Below are 20,106 nucleotides of genomic sequence, written 5' to 3' on the forward strand. Positions count from 1 at the left end.
TTAGCCAGTCTGGTCTCAAGCTCCTGACTTCAGGTGATCTGCCCGCCTCGGCCTCCCAAAGTGCTGGTATTACTGGCATGAGCCACCGTGCCTGGCCACATGTTTATTTTCTAATGAACTTTAGTATCAAGTTGTCTAGCTTCATAAAAAAACCTTGTTGACATTTTCTGTTGGGATCACATTAAATTCATAAGTTACGAGAGAACACATATCCGGATGATGTTGGGACATCCTAAGAACAAGGATGTCTTTTAATTTGTTCAAATCTTCTTTCAAGCCTTTATTTAAGAATTAAAAAAAAATAATTTATATTAGTTTTGAATGGTTTAAAAATGCTTATTTCTAAATAACTTACCTTTTTCGTTGCTATTATAAATGTTTTTTATTCCATTTTATCTTCTACCTGGTTATCATTCATGTATATGAATATTACTGGTTTTGCATGTAAATTTTATATCCTGCTACCTTGGTGAATTATTGAATTAGTTTTATTATTCTCTGGGATTTTCTATCATATCATCTAAAAATAAAGATATTTTTGTTTGTTTTGTCTTCTCCACTTCTTGTTTCTTTAATTGTTTTCCCTTATCTAATTGCATTGGCTAATATCTCCAGCATAATGCTAAATAATTGTGGAGATAGTGGCATCCTTGCATCCATTCTGACCTCAGTGGGAATGCCTCTCAGGATTCTGTGTTAAATAATATGCTGGCATTAGGATTAAAGTATATATGTTTATATTGTGAGCGTATCGTCTGTTCCCTTTTTTGTCAAGAATTTTTATTAGGAATGAATATTGGATTTTAACAAAGGCTTTTCAGCATTTTGGATATAATCATTTGACTCATTAATGTGATGTTATTTTATCAATTTTCTAATGCTGAACCATCTTTCCATTCTTGATGAACCTCATTTCATCACAGTGCATTATTTCTTTAGTATTAGACTATAGTAACTAATATATAACTTAGAATTTTTACATCAATATTTATAAATGATTTTAGTCTGTAATTTTTCTTTCTGTACATATATACTGTCTTTATTAGGCTTAAGTATCATTGCTTCATAAAAAGATTGTGGAGATTTTCTTTCATTTTCTATGCTTCAAAACTATGTATATGGATTTGGGGTTGTCTGATTGTTGGTAGACAGTTCTAAATTCTCCATTAGTCTCTTTTCGTTTCTGCTCGTCTTGCAAGTTAGGTGCTAACTACCCTTTGTTTCCTATTACCACAACTTTTGTATAATACAAGATATCTTCTAGCCTTAGAAGATAGAGATCATATCTCCCTCTAAAGGAAAGGGAAGATTTCCTTGCGGCCCTAGAAAATACTAATAGTACTCTCTCTGGAGCAAAAAGCAAATGTGTTTATGGTCCAATATAATAATGTTTTCCTTCAGACAGAAGGACAGGCATGCTTACTGCCTACTGTAAAATGTTCAGGTTCCATCCTGAGGGTTCTTATCTGGTAGTGCAGCCTACTGCAAGACCAGATATTATCTGGCTGTCTTTGCATAGCACTTTGGGACTGGGGCTCAGGAAACCCACCCCAAAATGCTCAGACTCTGGCTACTGCAACTGCTGTGAGTAATTAACTGTCTTTTATATCTGTGCCAGAAGTCTCATGTTTTCTACCAGCATCCATGAAATTGTGACAGGTTAACTTGTTAGCCACAAGTGGGGTAAAATCTCACATTCTTCACACATCTTAACACTGGTCTTTATTTCTATTTTATTTATTTACTTATTTTGAGACACAGTCTGATCTTGGCTCACCGCAACCTCTGCCTCCCAGGTTCAAGCAATTCTCCTGTCTCAGCCTCCTCGAGCAGCTGGGACTACAGGGAATGCCACCACGCCCAGCTAACTTTTGTATTTTTTTTTAGTAGAGACAGGGCTTCACCATATTGGTCAGGTTGGTTTCGAACTTCTGACCTTTGGTGATCCACCTACCTCAGCCTCCCAAAGTGCTGGGACTAAAGGTGTGAGCCACCATGCCCAGGTGACACTAGTCTTCAAAGTTGTGGTAAAATTCCCCTAGAAACCATTTTGTGAAGTAGTTCCTTGATAGCTTTCTCTATTTCTTCTATGGAAATCAGTCTGTTCAAGCTTTTTACCTTTACTGTTCACTTTAAATTTTTTGATATGATTATTTGTCTGAGGTAGAGGGAAGGGATCGCTTGAATGAACATTATTTGTACATTGTTTTTTATTTTCCTTTGGGTCTCCTTGGTTATCTTCCATGAAGAGCCATTATTGTCATTTTAGGCAACTACAGTGCCTTCTTAACTTGCAGTAAGTAAGTGGGAAAGTATGTTTAGTAGCCAGAGCTATAAAGATGAATGTCTTTTCTGCATTTATTTTTTACAGGTGGTGGTTTATTTTTTTATAGGTGGTAGTCACAGTCATAAATGAATGTTCTGTTTGTTTTTCTGCAGGTGGTGGTTGTACAGGCAATTAGTGCTCTCTGTCAGAAATACCCTCGAAAGCACAGTGTCATGATGACTTTCCTCTCCAACATGCTCCGAGATGATGTAGGTAGACTACTTTTTAATCAGAGGAAGTTGCTCTCTTAAATTCTTAGGATTGCCATGAAATAAATACCATCATGTTTTAAGGAGATTTCTTTATAATCTCAGTATGGCTCTCAAGTGAGGTCACTGTGTGATTACTAAACATGCCATTGCTTTGCTTTCCCACTTGGAGAAAAAACACTTTTGTTTCTTTCATAAAAGGTGGGAAATGAAATTTGAATATTATAAGCATGAACCTTGGAGTGTGAGCATTTTTCCAAAATGTGTCCTTAGAATGAATAGCAATTTTATCTTCTTTTTTGCCAGGGAGGCTTTGAGTACAAGCGGGCCATTGTGGACTGCATAATCAGCATTGTGGAAGAGAACCCTGAGAGTAAAGAAGCAGGCCTAGCCCACCTTTGTGAATTCATTGAGGACTGTGAACACACTGTTCTGGCTACTAAGATTCTACACTTGCTGGGCAAAGAGGGCCCCAGAACGCCTGTCCCCTCCAAATATATCCGCTTTATTTTTAATAGGGTTGTCCTGGAGAATGAGGCTGTCAGAGCTGGTGAGTCATTGGGACACTGATACTGATAATGCTGATCTTCTGAAATACTTAAGAGAGTGATATGAAATTGGAAAATGAAGTCGCGGGATCTGTTGGATGGTGGGATTTTAGAGCATGCTTAGGGCCCAGATGTCTTTCTTTGTACTCCAATTTCCATCCTCATTTTTGCCTTAGATTAGAGACAGATAACCCTTGGCTTTCAGTATGATAGGAATACTATGATGGCTCATCCATTTTTTTCAGTGATAGCCACAAGTACGAATATTTGTAGAATTTGTATATGAGTGTCTGTAGGTTTTTTTGTTTTTCTTTTTTTTTAATAAAGACAGGGTTTCACCATCTTGGTCAAGGTGGTCTTGAACTCCCGACCTCAGGTGATCTGCCAGCCTTGGCCTCCAAAAGTGACTTTTCCTCTCTAATCTTTCTTCCCTTAGCATATGAATACATCCAAATCTCTCCCATTAGAGATGTAAACTCTCTATGAGCCTTTCACTAGCTCCTGACTCTATACTTTCCTTCCCCTCTGAGATAAACTTGAAATAGTCATTATTAGCTGCCTCTGTGAATTTATTATCTGTTTTCTCTTCAACTCAGTATTATCTAGCTCTGTCCCTTAAAAATCCTCTGAAGTAATTTTATTGAAAATTATTTATGGCTGGGCACAGTGGTTCATGCGTGTAATCCCAGCACTTTGAGAGTAAAGTAGCAGGCCTAGCGCAACTTTGTGAATTCATTGAGGACTGTGAACACTGTTCTGGCTACTAAGATTCCACACTTGTTGGGCAAAGAGGGTGCAAGAATGCCTTGGGAAGTCGAGGTGGGCAGATCACGAGGTCAGGAGTTCGAGACCAGCCTGTCCAATATGGTGACACCCTGTTTCTACTAAAAAATACAAAAATTAGCTGGGGATGGTGGCACACACCTGTAGCTCCAGCTACCCAGGAGACTGAGGCAGGAGAATCACTCAAACCCGGGAAGTGGTGGTTGGAGTGAGCCAAGATCATGCCACTGCATTCCAGGCTGGGTGACAGAGTGAAATTCTGTCTCAAAAAAAAAAAAAAAATTACTTATAAACTAGTTGTTAAAATATAAAATCAAGTTAGATACTTTAATGTTCTTATCTTTGTTTACACTCAGTCCATTTAATGTACTGTTGACTGAACACTTCGTGAAACTCCGTAGCCTTGGTTTCCACAATAACCTACATGTTTCCATCACTCCTCACTCTTATTTATAGTGCTTCTTTTCCCAGCCCCATTCCTTAAAATATTATTTCTCTGTAGGGTTTTGTCTTCTCAACATCTACATTCTTCCTGGTGATCATTTTCAGAGCTCTGCTGATAGGCTGTGACACCAGTCATGTCTCTTTCCTGAACTTGTTTGTCCAAATAATTTAAACCACTTCAAATTCAACCTGAAATTCAAACTAACCCAAATTGAAATCCTCACATTCATTATCCCCTCAGTCATCAAAGTGCTTTTAATTATGTCTCCTTAATATTTCTTCATTGTCTCTTCTATTTTCATGGTGCTGATTGAGGCTGTCATCCATTTCAGATGCCTAGCTAGTGTGACTCCTTCTAGATTCACACATATCCAGCCTATTCTTTACACTCTGCTAAAAACAAGGACATTCAAATATACAAATTTAGCTCATATTTAATATCCTTCAATAATATACTGTTGAGATTAAACCATACCCTAATTTTGTTTTATTTCTACTCTCTCCCTTGTCTCTTCTTGCCCTCCAGCATGAGTGGCTCCTTTGCTCAGCCTTGCCCAGCTGTCCAGTAATATACCGCACTTTCTTCTCTGGGCAGGGGCCATTTGAACTTCTTATTTTCTCTGCCTCTAATATTCTTATCGTGCCATTTTCCTCTGGCTAACGGCACTTGTTCTTCAGAATTTTAGGTCAGGTCATATGTGTCAACTCCCTGTCTTACTTTTCCACCACCAATTCTGATTTAGTTCCTTTCTGTGTATTCACATAGCATCCTGGATATATGTCTTCCATGGACTTACTATGATGTGTTGTAATTCTCTCTCTACATAACTGTCCTTCCCACTAGAGTATAGCTCCTTGAGATCAGGACATGTCTTTTATCTGCCCCAGTACCCAGTACAATTCCTGACAAAAGTTTGGCGCAATGAATCTTTGTTGAATGAAAGGAATTTTAATAATAGAATTTCTTTTTATGCTTGGTGCTGGTTGTTTGAGATTAGAGCTTAATCACATCAGTGTGATACATAAGGAGTTGTGGTGGGGTGGAGATAGAGCTCTTGCAGAAAATCTGTATGAATCTTTTCCCTCAGTGCTTGGAAGATTTTCCTATTAAGGCTCTCTTGGGCTTGGAGAATTCTGTTTATGCTTAACAGTATCAAAGAAATAAGACCAAGAAACACTCAATAAAACAAGAGACTTTGTCTCCACTAAACATGGGGACACTTTTCTAATTTTTTTTTTGAATGATTATTGCTAACTCTGAGAAATGAGTATTTATGCAGCATAACTATATGCTTCATTATAGCTGCTGTGAGTGCTTTGGCTAAATTTGGGGCTCAGAATGAGAGTCTTCTCCCAAGCATCCTTGTACTGTTACAGAGGTAAGTTAAATAATGTCTTTTTAAAAAATATAAGAATTCCATATGGTTAAATAGTGAACTCCTCATTGTACCATAGGGCAGATGCACTACAAGGCCTAAGATTAGAGCTAATGGAGTAAGTCAGGGGCAAATGGCAATTTCTTTCTCTTTTTAGTAATTATGTGTACCTCTCAGTCAATTTGATGTGCTATTGACCGAACACTTCATGAAGTGTCCTAGCCTTGGTTTCCACAGTAGCCTACATGTTTCCATCACTCCTCACTCTTATTTATAGAGCTTCTCTCCCCAACCCCATTCCCTAAAAGATTAGTTCTCCATAGCATTTTATGTGCTAGGTACATGTCACATTTGACTTTGGCTTTCTTTCACATGATTTTGAGAAAGTGACTTAATACATGTGCCTTAATTTGTACAACAGGTGCTTACTTTAAAATGATATTAGATAATTCACTATGCAGTTGAAAATAATAGTTTTTCATTGTCTTCATGACTATTTGATGGGGAAGAGACTTGCTTTAGCAAACTGTGATTGCATCTTACAATTGAAGCAGATAAATTACAAGTCAAAGGTTGGCTAGTTTACATAAAACAGATTGTCATCTGAGCAATAACAATTGAATTTTGAATTTATCTTTTTAGTATCCTTGGAAAGTATCATACTCCCATTTCCTAATTACAGAGAAGTCTAAGTCTAAGGGGCATGCGGTTACAGATGGAAGAAAAGACTCCAGACTGCTATTTCATGTTCTTGTGCTCCTTGTTATTTTAATGCCTACTTGTGTAGTGCTTGTGATTCACAATAATAATATTTCTTTAATAATTCAGAACAGTACCCAAGATTTATTTGTGGAGACTTTAGGAGCCACTGTTGGCTATTGTTGAGCACTTTTTAAAAGATAGTATCAGATGATGACCTGAGCTCTGTCCTTCAGATTTGGTAGTAGAGCTATTGGAAATCTTTGGGGTCCTGTGACATGACTATTCTGTTTCCCCTGGACAGGTGTATGATGGATACTGATGATGAGGTACGAGACAGAGCTACCTTCTATCTGAATGTGCTGCAGCAGAGGCAGATGGCACTGAATGCCACATACATCTTTAATGGTCAGTGAAAGCCAAGGATGTACACTTTTGTTCCTCAAATGGTGTCTTGGAAGCATATTTCATGATTTGCATATGAGCTCACTTCATTAGGCGAATGCTTGGTTTTTGTCTTTGAATGCACTTCCATTTCTAGAGAAACCTGTGTTTATGGGATATTTTCTAATTTGGTAATGGTAATTCCTATGCAACAATCTATAAGAATATAGATTGGGCCCTTACATTTTTAAAAAACATTGCTCACACATTCCTGGTTCTCCTCGAACTCCCTCTTGGATGGGTTTACCTTTTTCCCGTTTTCTTATGCTATCATTGTTCCCGTATAGCTAAGTTGCTTTCTTTTCTAGGAGGTACATATATTTTGTTGAAAATGTGTATGCTCAGACCGGGCGCGGTGGCTCAAGCCTGTAATCCCAGCACTGTGGGAGGCCGAGGCGGGTGGATCACGAGGTCAAGAGATCGAGACCATCCTGGTCAACATGGTGAAACCCCGTCTCTACTAAAAATACAAAAAATTAGCTGGGCATGGTGGCACGTGCCTGTAATCCCAGCTACTCAGGAGGCTGGGGCAGGAGAATTGCCTGAACCCAGGAGGCGGAGGTTGCGGTGAGCCGATAGTGCCGTTGCACTCCAGCCTGGGTAACAAGAGCGAAACTCTGTCTCAAAAAAAAAAAAAAAAAGAAAATGTGTATGCTCTGCTCCCATGTTTCCTTGAATGAAATAAGTCAGTTTACAAGTTTATAAGGCAGTTTCAATAATATCCTTATTTTTATATTTAAGTTATAAAGCTTTTGGTTATATTGTTCTCTTCCTTCAGAAAGCTTAGATAAATATTGCAAATTTGGATTCGAGGATTGGCATGAGGTTATAATGCTGAGATTTCTCTGTGTTTCATAGGCTTGACGGTCTCTGTACCAGGGATGGAAAAAGCCTTACACCAGTACACATTGGAGCCTTCAGAAAAACCATTTGACATGAAATCAATTCCTCTCGCTATGGCTCCCATCTTTGAACAGAAAGCAGGTAATGGGAACAGTTAGCTCTATTAGTTTTTCTGTGTATAAGTAGTTTTGTGAAACTAAAAAATATTTGCATATTTTATCTAATACTCATTTAATTGTCACTCTTCATAAATCTTTTAGATTTAAGACATATTTTTATTAGAGTTAAAAAAAAAAAAACTCCTGATTTTTACATAAAAGCAATAATATGTAATACACTCCAAGATGAAGGTTTTTTTTTTTTAATGCAAATGTTACAGTATCTGAAGTCAGTTGCCACTGTGCATCTCAGAGCAACATTAGTGCTGTCACCTCCTATTTTTATTTTCTGAAGTTGATAATCTCTAAGTTAATTAATTTTGTTATTGGAGGTTTGTCTTAAAAGAATTTATGGGACACAATTATGAAAATATTCCCAAAGAATATCTAACTTTAAAACTTAAGAAAAAAAAGAGACATAAATGTTTAGTGGTTAGAACACAAAACTGGGAAGAAACAATTTTATGCTTATTTTCAATTTTTCTGTTGATATAAGTAATTTTTCCTATTTTGATCATGAGAAGATTTTAAAAATAAATTGTTTTTCCTTTTCTGAGTAATTTTTGTACATCCCAGTCCATTTAAAGTAAATTCTATATTTCTAGGGCTTACCTTATGGTTTCACAACATATGTTCACTAAATACATTTTGAGTGTCCTGCACCAGAAGTGACAGATAACCTATAAGTATGATTTAGTAATAGCTCATTATATATCTGCTAGAAATGTCTGCTCTCATCTCTGTCTGTATTGGTAGCTTGATAGTAGGGGGAGAAATTCACTCACTTGCTCGTATCTGTCTTTATAGAAATCACACTTGTGGCTAGTAAGCCAGAGAAGTTGGCTCCTTCCAGACAAGACATTTTCCAAGGTATGATGATTTGATGGTTAGAAGTAATCATCTTGCCCCTAGGCATTGTAAATATAATGAAGTCCACCAATTTTATTCAATTTGATCAGTTCTTAGTATACGAAATATGTGTGTGGCTGAAGACCATATGATATAGTTGCCAAGGCTACCTGGAGTCCATGAACTTTCCAGTTTGTAATTGCTAACTGGGATTGTTGTTTTTATCTGTATCTTGTTGGTTAACAGAGAACTAATTCTAAAATAAATAAGTATTAAGTTTCTTTTTTTTTTTTTTTTTTGCTTTTATGAATATATAAGCTCACTTTTACTTAAAAGATTATTTCACTAAAGCTTGGGGACATACTAGTTAAATGTTCAACTATTAGGCTGTGAAAACTAAAACATGTTTAAGCATCCAGAGTGAAGTCTTTGTCTGTCTTCTTCATATCCCACATTCTTTTTTCTTGGTAGAACAATTGGCTGCCATTCCTGAGTTTATGAATATAGGACCCTTGTTCAAGTCTTCTGAGCCTGTTCAACTTACAGAAGCAGAAACAGAATATTTTGTTCGATGTATCAAGCATATGTTTACCAATCACATTGTGTTCCAGGTAAGATAATACCATTGGCTCCTGTAGGGATTTGGTATAAGCTGGTATGCTTTGAGACAAGTATCCTTTACCTATAATTCTAGTCTCTTTTATAGAGAATTAATTTGGCAGAATTTCTGGTTTTCTTGCTTAACAGCAGAGCTATAGAGATCCCTTCATATGATGGGTAACTTTTGATGGTTAAAATCTAAAGAACATTAAAACTGAAATGTGTGAAGAAGTCGGACAATATAAAGTATAACCAACTTTTTAAAATCATCACTTAACATCAAGGTAGATTAAGCGGGCTATCTAAGAACTTAGATTTGACAGCGATCAGACTTCTGCCATCTTGTTTGGTACAGCAGTCTCAGGAAAGAGAAAAAGCTGGTGAATAATATAAACAAAAGACCTCAAGAATAAGGCTCTCCCTGTTGCCAAAAGAAGAATCTTAGGAGGAGACCTACCCTGCTCCTTAGAGATAGAAGGTATAGTGGGTTCCAGAGCTGAGTTGTGGGTTATGAGTGGGAAGGATAACAACTTGTTATTCTTCACAACTTTTCCATTTACTGACTTTTCAGTTTGACTGCACCAACACTCTCAATGACCAGCTGCTGGAGAAAGTGACAGTGCAGATGGAGCCATCAGATTCCTATGAAGTGCTGTGTTGTATCCCAGCCCCTAGCCTCCCTTATAACCAGCCAGGAATATGTTACACTCTTGTTCGCTTGCCTGATGATGACCCTACAGCAGGTACTAACTCTCAGAAGGGCAGAGATACTTATGTGATTCAGAATGCATTACCTTGTGAGCTCTTCAACTGTCTGGACAAATGCTCAGTTTAAGAATGCGATTCTCTTCTAGAATTTAATGTAATGATAATGAGTGTGTGTGTGTATGGGTTTGTGTGTGTGTGAATATATATATTTATAAAATTGGTTACTGCTGCAGACATACTAATTTTAAAACTAAATCTCTGAGTATAATTCGCTGGACATTTAATCTTAAAAGAGAAACTGCATGTGCATAGCAGTAGCACAAAAAGGAACTCAAGCTTTCTGTTGGAATAATGTAACCCCTGTGAGAGTTCACATACCTGATGTCTCCTATGAAGAGTTTTGACCCACTTCTCCTTCAAGTTTCTATCGAGTTAGATGGAACTTGGTTATATAGTAGATTGTCAGCATTTAAAAATACATCATTTTTGAAGGTCCTGTAGCATAAGGCTGGTGTCTGAGAGTATGTCTCAGCTTAGTGAGTGGTTTAGCCAACCATGTGTGTCCACATTAAGAAGGGCTTTGTAAGTCTCTACTTGACCCACATGCAGTCTTTGCAGGGGGTAGAAATAGCCCCTGAAAGACAGCCAGCTAGTGCCAAAAGTAGTATTTACTTATTTGGAAACTTGGGAAGGTCTTGTGACCTATCCCTTATGAATGTCAAGTATTTATTCTACTTGATTCCCCTACCGCCATTTTCCCACTTGATTTCTCTTCTCATATTCATTGCACAATACTCATAACTGTTACCCAGTTTTCAAAGAAATAAGCACACACACCACATTTATGTTTTGAAAACTTTTACTACACATAAGAAGTACAGGAAAAACAGAAGTCAAAAAAATTAACAAATACTGGGGAAGTTACAGAGTTACAAGAAATCATAAAAGCACTAGTAAATAGTTATCCCTGGTCATCATTCCGTTACATTTGGGGCTTAACCTGCTTTCTTTTAGCCCCTCTCCAAACTCCCTTCTTAGATGTTGCTTCCTGGGAGCCCCTGTCCAGTGTTATCTGTGTTGGGTTATAGACCAGGCTACTCAGACTCTAGCACGAGGTAGATTCAAGTTGGCACCACTGCTGTGTCTGAATCCCAGGTTTTTCCCTCTGGCCCTGGGCAGAACTCTACTTCTATTCTCCAGCCACCCTGGATCCCTAACCCCCTGAGTAGGAAGGCACTTTCCTATCTGGCCTCCAGGATTTCTCCTTTGAGCTCTAGGCTATCTGGCTTTAACCTTTAATTACCTCCTTTATCCCTTTGTGAGGTTTCTCTATTTCCTTATAACTTGGCTTTCTCTCCTGGTCTGTTTTTCTCTTCAGTTAGATTTGTCTGAAATATGTCCACTAGCCAGTAATTAAGCTGGCTGTACTCTTAAGTAAAGCTAGTTTTATTTACCCTCTTCTAAACTAGTATTTGGGCCCAATCTTAATGTAGTCCTGTGGCTTCTACCATCATCTTGGGAGACTCTGCACGTCATTGGTTTTTTTCCAGTAGCCATCTCTCCATGTTTCAAAATTCCTCCTGCTATTCTACCTCTCACCAATGTTCTGCTTTTTAAGGGATGCTATTACTTTCCCACTTAATTTCAGAGGAAAGTGAAATGCTGAACCCATCGAAGAATCAATCCCTTGCCAATTGAGAATACTAGCTCCTCCCACTTCTCCAGGTTCAATTTACTGATAATGCAGGTGCCTCACACCCCAGTAAGCATTATTAACAGAATCTAAGAAGTACAATTTTATAATACCAAAATACACAAAACAATATAGAAATTACATATATAGTATAGGAAAAAACCAACAACAAGAAAACATTTCCACCAAGAGAGGAAAAAGAGGAGAGAGGTTTTCTCGCCCCTCTTCACTAAGGAGTTTTAAAACACAGATCTTACAAATTAGCCCAGATATTTCAACATTTGGTCTGCTGGCTATGGACTCTTTTGCTTGATAGTTTGTTTGATTTTTGTTTACACAAGTTTGGCATATAGGGAATTGTTTGTTTTGTTAGTAGTAAGTTATATTTGACCCATCATATACCTGCTTAAAAACTCCTTTCTATTTAGTTTTTGTCAGAATTCTCAAATTTTTCATCCATGACCAATCTAAAATCTATGTTATACAATGAAAGAAGTGAAATACCAGGCCATAGATGGTAATAGATATCTTTTATCCATTCCCTCCTTTTTTGCATTTTCCCATCACAGATATTCCAAATTTTACTTATCACCTTAAGGTCTTAAACATCAGTGTGTCTCATTTCAGAAAAATAATATTTTCCCTTATAATCACAATGACAAAGCAAATTCTTGATTTTTGATTTCCTTCAACTTGAAAGGAACATATCATAATAGAAAGGAATATAGGTTTGATAGACAGAAGAGGATTTGAATTCTGACCCTGCTATATACTGACTGTGTAATCTTGGACAAATTATTTGATCTCTTAGGATTTTTATAAGATGAAATGAAATGAAATGAAATAATAGGTAATTTGCTTTACATGGTTCCAGACACATAGAACCTTTTGGTGTTTAATTCTAGAACTATCCACTTATTCCCTTTATCCTCTCTAGAATCAAGTCTTCCCAAGAGTTCAAAAAACACATATCCTTAATCTCTTCCAGAAAGTTTTTCCATCAATTATTCCTTTCTTCACTCTACGTTTAATCTTTCCTCCTCCCCTTTACTTTATAAATATATAAAAATCTACCCTATCTGAAAAATTTGCGTTAACCCAACATCAATATATTACCATAACACCTTCTCTTAAAAGCAATTTCTTGAAAGACTATGGGCATCATAAGTCTCTCTGTAATTAGTCCTACTTATTATCTTTCATCCTTCAAGAATTTGTCCTTTACCCAAAAAGTTTTAGAAAAGCCTTTAAGGCAAGATTCCTTCCAAGCATTCATTGTCTGTCAGCAGCTTTGTTTCTCCTGAATATTTATTGCACCAGTAACAATATGTGTTATATACACAACATTCTACCGATTGTTCCACATGTTGGACCTGTTTAATGCCACTACCAATTTAACTTTTTATTCCACTACCTATTCGGAACCCCTCTAATCTTTGTATTGCTTTTATTTATCAGGTTTTATTGCATCATATTTCTCATCATCTGGAACCATTTCGACAAATGTAAACAACTTATTTTAAAACAATCTTTAATAGAAAATATTCATACTAAGATCAGCTGTAATAGTACATGTATGTGAGTTTATTTTCTGATTTCCATTAGAAATAGTACCTGCCATAGACTTATTCATAATTATTTCAATTTCTTGACTTTCTGCCTACACTTCCTTAAAGTGCCATTGTAAGCTACCATACAGTCTGATAGACTCATAGCTCTTCTCTGAATCTGTAGTCTCCCTTCCATTATTTTTTGTTCAGTATTAACCATATTAACTCAGCATTCTATACTAAAAACACAACTTCACTTAAGTAAGATTTGCCTCAGAGTTCTTTAACTCACCTCCACTCACTCACTGGGATCCATATTAATGAGGAAACTTTGCATTCTTCTAAGCCAAGCATTTAATCTGAATTTTAACTCAAATACTAAAAAAGGGGGATTGAACATTACAATTCAGCCACCCTTCCCCCTTCCTTTATCACTAGAATTGGCCTCAGCCTGACTTTAAAATCAGTATTCCTACAATCTGACCCATTGGTAGATCTGCCAGGATTCTCAGTCTGAGACCTCCTTATTCACCCACTTACTTGTCTTATTCCCAGTCTGCCATTCCTCAGACTCACTGAAATTTCTCCTATTCCCTTTCAAGCCATCTTCCTACCTATTTGATATCTCTTTTCTACCCCATCGTCCTCAGTATCTCTAATTTTTATTGCTGACTTAAATAATCCCATCTCTACAGTATGCAGTTTAATCATGGTATACCCACTCATTTCTGCCTTTTGCCTCAGGGGAAAAAAAAACCTGCCATATTAGTACCACCCAGTCTTTGTTCATCCATCCTTGAAATCGATTCACATGTGAATATGTATAAGCTTCCTCCTTGACCCACCTCCAGTGTTCAGAACACTTCCTTTCTGTTCTCTTGGTATCCAACATACTCACCTGCGTCCTTGGCTAGTAGAACTGACATTCTGGGGATTGCTAATGAAGCTCTTCCTTCAGACTTGGCTTCATAAATCTATCTCTATATGGGACCGTTTATTCTCCTGACTCTAAGCATTCATGAAGTGTTTCCCTGAAGGAGTTTTAAGGCAGCCAGCAAATTCCCTAATGACAAGGACTTTCTATATACTTTTCTTCTTTGCCATTATTCTATACTTTGGATCAAGGGACAACAATACCCACCTTACCAACTCTAACATTCCTAAATAATTCCCAAATTGATATAACCTGTATACTGTCCCCTTAATTCCAATCTTGTTAAATAGACAAATACTTCGTTTTATTTTGGCCTCTGCTAATTTTGCTGGAGATCACATTAAACACATAATAACCTATGTGTAACACCCACACTTGCAAATTTTACATTGTTAATCTTTTGCTTTCAAAATCTTGACTTCCAGTGATTACCAACACTGCCCTCCATATCAGTTGGCTAACACTGCTTTCCATATCGGTTGGGGTTGCTTTACCATCACCCTCCACAAAGTTTTTTCTTTTTCTGTTTTCCCACTCAATGAAGTAGTTACTACGAGAGGTTAAATGTTGTTACCCCGAACATACGACTGACGTGCCCCTGAGATTTGCCAGTGCCCCCAGTTTGGGAACTCTGCATTCCACCGTCCCCTATTTCATGTCAGCCCTTTTTACTGATGCTTAGCCCTGCACAAATTCATAAAGTTATCTCCCCTCTTACCTGCCTCCTGTCCCTTCTTTTGCCATAAACTTCCGTCATCCAATTTGCATTCCAAAAACTGCCTTCCGATGGCTGCCAGACTTCAGCTTCTCTCTCACTACATGCGGATGGAAACTTTGCAGTCTACACACAGTGTTGCCTCCCATGGTCATCTTCTAGACACTCCTTTTCATCTTCAACATCCAGTCCTATGTGCCCTGCCACCTCCAAGTCAGTCCACAGACTCAAGAATCTTTCTGGAGCTCTGACCCCTTCCTTCCCTGCCCTCACCGATGCCATTACTGTCAGCATCCACGTCCTCGACCTGCTGTACTGATCCATCTGCTGTATCACTTCACTCCTAGCCATCCTGTATTCTCAGTTCTGCCTCTAAGGAACAGTGGTTTCCTCCCTCTGTTGTATCCCCTGGCCTTTCATCATCTTGCCATGCCCTTTACTGACACACTGTCCTCAATGTTTCCAAGGTGCCAACACATCTACCCCTTGCTCCTGCTCCTATGGCCTCCTCTAACCTTCTTTCATTCCTCCCTTGTCTTAACCTCCTCACCATGCTTTCTTCTCCACAACCTGCATCAAACAATGTTTGTAACAATATTAGGAAAACACTTTGCCTGCCATATAATCACTCATAATTATTTCAGTTTCTCAACTTTCTGCCTATACTTCCTTAAAGTGCCATCTAAAGCTACTGTACAATGTACCCCCTGCTCCTGTGGACTCATCTCACCTCTCCTTCATTCCTCCCTTGTCTTACCCACACCATGCTTTCTCCATGACCTGCATCAAACACTTTGCCCCTTTTGGGCAAAAAAGAGGACTGTCTGCATTCACACCCACTCTTGCTCCTTGGCGTGCCCCTACTGCTGCAGCACATTCCCTGATCCTCTCAACAAGCTCACCTCTCTAAGCTGCTAGGCTCCATAACCTGCTCCAATTCATTCTTCCTGCCCGTTGGGGAACACTTCTCCTCTATTCTGCTCTCCAACATACTGTCAACTCACCCTCTGCTCTCCCAGCTCCTGGGCCCAGGCTGCTCGTTCCTCCTGCTTTCCTCCTCTGCTGCACAGCACGGTACTGTCCCACCTGCACCATCCTGCCTTCTCCCAGCACCATCTGTGATTCTCTCACTGCCTGAGTCATGTTCTCAGGTGCGTCCTCCCTTCTTGACCTGGCCCCGCACCCACTGCTCCAGCAGATGCAGACATCTCTGCGTCACTCGTACCATACCGAATCCACAAGCTCTGCCCAGCTATCTGTGCCCATGTCCCAGTGGCCCAGGCTATGTGTTCTTTCCAGGGCCCCACAATCCTGACTCCCCTAAACTTTCCTGATTCCTTTCACGTCCTTTTGTTCACACTGTGTGAAAACACTCTGGGGAGCATGCACCTCTGAATCTCCTACCTTCTTCCTGTCACCGCAGCAGTTTTGTCATCAGCACTCACTCTTCTCTCCCCCCACCCCCCTCCCCACATCGACACAAATGCACCCAGTCTCAGCCTACCTCTCCTGCCCTGCCTGAGACCCAACTCTCCACTCCTCCTGGGTGCTCCTGCCAGTCCCACCCTCCTCCTGCCTTGTGCCTCCTTAGTGCCCATGTCTTCAAGACACCCTCCTTCCACGCTGTCTCCATCCCCCTTTGCGCCTTCCTTCCCCGTGACAACAGATCCCCTGCTCTCTGCTCTCACCCGCACAGCCTACTTCCTCTGTGTCACAGGGCCCTTCTCTTGGCCTCACTCCTCCACCTGAGTCCTCCAGTCTGGGACCAAGGCGTTGGAAATCCCAGCTCCACCACCATGGTCCCGGGTGCCTTGCGGCTACATCCATTTGCTCGCTGTCATCCTTGTCGTGGTCTGTCGGGAACTGTGTTCCCACACCTGACAGTCTTGACCCTGATGCCTCCCTCAGCCCCGCCACATGTGCCTCTTCCCCTCACACTCCACATCTCTGTCCAGCCCTCCCTCCTCCCACGTCCACCAGTGATTCTCACCTGAGGATGCAGGACCCCAAGACAGCCTATCAGAATCATCTTTTGGGCTCAGTTCCTTCCTTTGCTATTGTCTGTGTTCCTTTTAGAGACTGCTTTTTCCCCTTACTTTTTCTGAGCACAACACCCCTCAGATGATTGGATAGGCCTGCCTGGGGGTCCATACCCCCAGCCCTCCCTCCAGGTGAAAACCACCCCCCACCCCAGATAAGAATCACTGCTGTGGACGGCCACCTTGACTCCCTAGGCCTCACTCCCTCGTTTCACACCCAGACCATTCTAATTCCTGCCATGAAACTTCCCACTCAAACATCTCTTTTGCCTCCCCACCCCCATTAGGCCTGGCAGTCTCTACTTGGAACCACTTCATTCCTTCCCTATTTGCCCTTTAACACACCTCTGACCCCAAACACCAGTGTGCATTGGAGACTTGTTCCCCACCCCATACTCCTTGTCCTCCCACCTGATAGGACTCTCAGGCACTGTGTCAATATCTTCGGTCTCAACCTGTTTATTATGGGTGCTTACTATTGTCAGTTTTCCTTAATCCCGCCTCCTTTTTTCAGATCCCTGACAAGACAGTCCTGCAGAAACTACCCCCTTTGCTTCCCAAGTTCACAGTTGTGTCCTAAAAACCAACCATTTACCTTGACCTTTTGACCTACAAGAAACCACTATCATTTACTTCTTTTGGTGGATTCAGAAGTCTTCCCCAGCCTGTATTCATCACCGTCAGCATTAGACATGTAACCCACTAGCTCAGTTAAATAAGGTTTTTTTCCAACCCAGAATTTGACTTGGTTCTCCCCATCTGGTTCCCAACTTCCTCTCCCACTCATACCCCACTGCTCCCAATCCTTCCCTCCTTTCCAACCCAGTCAACCCCAACCCAGACACTACCCCATACTCCATCCCCACCAAACAACCCTTCCCCACCAGATCCATAGTAAATAGCCTGGCCCAAGATTTGCACCTTTGCAATAAAGTTCAAGGCTTTAAGAGCAGCCGTTCCTTCCTGCCCATTGCTGTCCACCCCTTTTATGCCTCCCCTTCCCCATGCCAAACCTTGCAGCCTGCCCTGAGCACTCCAGGTTCCTTTGTTCCTACTCTGGGACCTCCCCCTTCACCTGGCTCCACCCGTGGCTGTCCTGCCTGTAGCTGTCCTGCCCGTGGCTGTCCTGCCCGGCTCCCTTCCACCACACTCTCTGCCCTCCATCCTTCCCTGGGGGACCCTCCACCCTGTCTGTCTTCTGTAGGTGACTCCCCAGTTGCGCTGCCTCATCGTCCCACTTCCACATTCTTTCTTGCAGGCTTTCCCCTTGTGACACATTTCGTCTCTTTGCTTCCTTGGCCAAGGGAAGGCACCTGCCTGTCTGTGGTCTATATTTCTCTCAACCACCCAGGTCCTGTTGCTTCATCCGACTCGGTCATCTCTTCTCTAGGGATGTGCTCAACTGCTTTGACCTGCTCTCACCACTCAAACTTTTCCATCCTCTCCCTATCCCAGCTTCTCTTCAACACTGTTTTCTGTTGCTCCTCCAGATCTTCACTCATTCCACTCATCCACTTCCTAAGGCAAGGCCAATGCCTTCCTTAAGCTGCCTTTTCCTTCCCCTCTTCCACTTTAGCCTTGTTTCCTCTTTTCTCTTTCTATTCCATGAAGTGAGTTCCTACAAAACTCTCCAGCCAATCCTGCCACTTCCTCCTTTCCTCACCTCCATTATTTCCATTTACCTCTGATAGGGCCCCCATGAGCTGATGCACCCCTGCCCGTCATCCTGATCTTGCACTACCCATTGAAGCCATCTGGATCCACCATTTCTTCTTTCCCTCTTGGCCACACTGCCTTTACTACACCCTTGTTTAGAATTTAAGACCTTCTTTTTACACAGGTCCTGCCATCCATCCTGTCCTTCCTTTCTTCCTCTCTGCCTTCTGAAAAAGTCTCCAAAAATGAAGCACCTGTGTCAGCACCCAAACCTTCATCCTCTCCAACCTCTGGGCATACTGCCTTCCGATGTGCCCATTTACTACTGACCTAATCTCCCACTAAATCTAAGATGCTACCTATGTTTGAAGGCCCCTTCTTCTACTTCATGCGCCTCTGTGGTGAAGTGTGGTGTAGTGCGTATTTTCAGTTGCAAGTTACACCTCCTCCATCCTCTCAGGCTCCCTTGACAGCAAAAGCTCAGACGCAGTGGTCACTGGGAATTGTCTCCTCTCCATTAGTTCTCTCTAACACTTGCAAGCATCTTTCTGCCAACATACTGGACTCAAAACATATGAGTCCATCCCCAAGCCCCAAGGTTACCTGTCATGCAGGTGCTGCCTGAATGTGCAGTGATGCCCTGTTTCCTCCATTTACCCTGAGCGACTTAGGCGCTTTTTCCCTACTTTCTCCTAAGGATCCACTTCTGAAAAGCCTGGGATTTTTCCACCCTGCCCTAGTCCTATGGGCTGGCCTTGGTAAGAGGCATGGCACCAACTTCCCTGAGATCTGATAAAGCCCCATCTGGGGAACTCTGATTTCCTCCTTCCCCTTTTCTGCATCGGACCCTGTATGGGCAGTAAGCTCCCCACGGGCTCATGATCTTCTTTCCCCTCATGCACCACAAATCTTTCTTTTCCCATGAGCTTCCAGGACCCCACTTGTATCACACCACCTCTGCAAGGCTGCCCCACTCCAATATCTCACTTTTTCCACACAAGGTTCACATGTAAATCCTACACCACCCATCCACGGTTTCCTCCACGGTCATCTCCCAAACGCACTCCACCTCATCTTCAACATCCAGTGCCGGTGCCCTGCCGCCTCCAAGTCAATCCACAGACTCAGGAATATTTCTTGAGCTCTGACCCCTTCCTGCCATGCCCCCAACCAGTGCCACCACTGCCAGCGTCCGTGTCCTCAGCCAGCTGTACTGAGTCCGTCTGCTGTCTCAGTTCACCCCTAATCATCCTGTATTCTCAGTGGTCACTACATTCTCAGTCCTGCCTCTAAGGAACAGTGGTTTCGTCTCTCTGTTGTGTCCCCTGGCCTTTCATCATCTCACCATGCCCTTAACTGACACACTGCCCTCAATGTTCCCAAGGTGCCAAGACCTCTGCACCCTGCTCCTGTGGCCTCATCTCACCTCTTCTTCACTCCTCCCTTGTCTTACCCACACCATGCTTTCTCCATGACCTGCATCAAACACTTTGCCCCTTTTGGGCAAAAAAGAGGACTGTCTGCATTCACAC

At 41.0% G+C, this 20,106-nt stretch overlaps 1 protein-coding gene and 1 long non-coding RNA gene across 3 annotated transcripts in view; one reads left to right on the forward strand and one right to left on the reverse strand.

Annotated features, from left to right (window-relative positions):
• The window catches only part of COPG2 (COPI coat complex subunit gamma 2), a 140,357-nt gene that overhangs the window by 89,331 nt on the left and 30,920 nt on the right, over window positions 1-20,106 (forward strand). The window contains exons 13-20 of the mRNA XM_017532534.2: window positions 2,440-2,535; window positions 2,842-3,085; window positions 5,614-5,689; window positions 6,690-6,793; window positions 7,688-7,813; window positions 8,638-8,700; window positions 9,151-9,290; window positions 9,851-10,022. Coding sequence (XP_017388023.1) covers window positions 2,440-2,535; window positions 2,842-3,085; window positions 5,614-5,689; window positions 6,690-6,793; window positions 7,688-7,813; window positions 8,638-8,700; window positions 9,151-9,290; window positions 9,851-10,022 — 1,021 coding nt within the window. The remainder of the gene's footprint in view (window positions 1-2,439; window positions 2,536-2,841; window positions 3,086-5,613; window positions 5,690-6,689; window positions 6,794-7,687; window positions 7,814-8,637; window positions 8,701-9,150; window positions 9,291-9,850; window positions 10,023-20,106) is intronic.
• The window catches only part of LOC108307245, an 18,369-nt gene continuing 9,091 nt past the window's right edge, over window positions 10,829-20,106 (reverse strand). The window contains exons 3-4 of one of the 2 annotated variants that reach the window (XR_001826458.2): window positions 15,610-18,246; window positions 10,829-15,394 (exon numbers count right to left, since the gene is read on the reverse strand). This is a non-coding gene — a long non-coding RNA (uncharacterized LOC108307245). Of the gene's footprint in view, window positions 18,247-20,106 lie in introns of both variants that reach the window. The other variant, XR_005200975.1, reaches the window with a different exon arrangement.

Source organism: Cebus imitator, unplaced genomic scaffold (assembly GCF_001604975.1).
Source record: "Cebus imitator isolate Cc_AM_T3 unplaced genomic scaffold, Cebus_imitator-1.0 Scaffold77, whole genome shotgun sequence".
In the NCBI taxonomy this organism is placed as follows: domain Eukaryota; kingdom Metazoa; phylum Chordata; class Mammalia; order Primates; family Cebidae; genus Cebus; species Cebus imitator.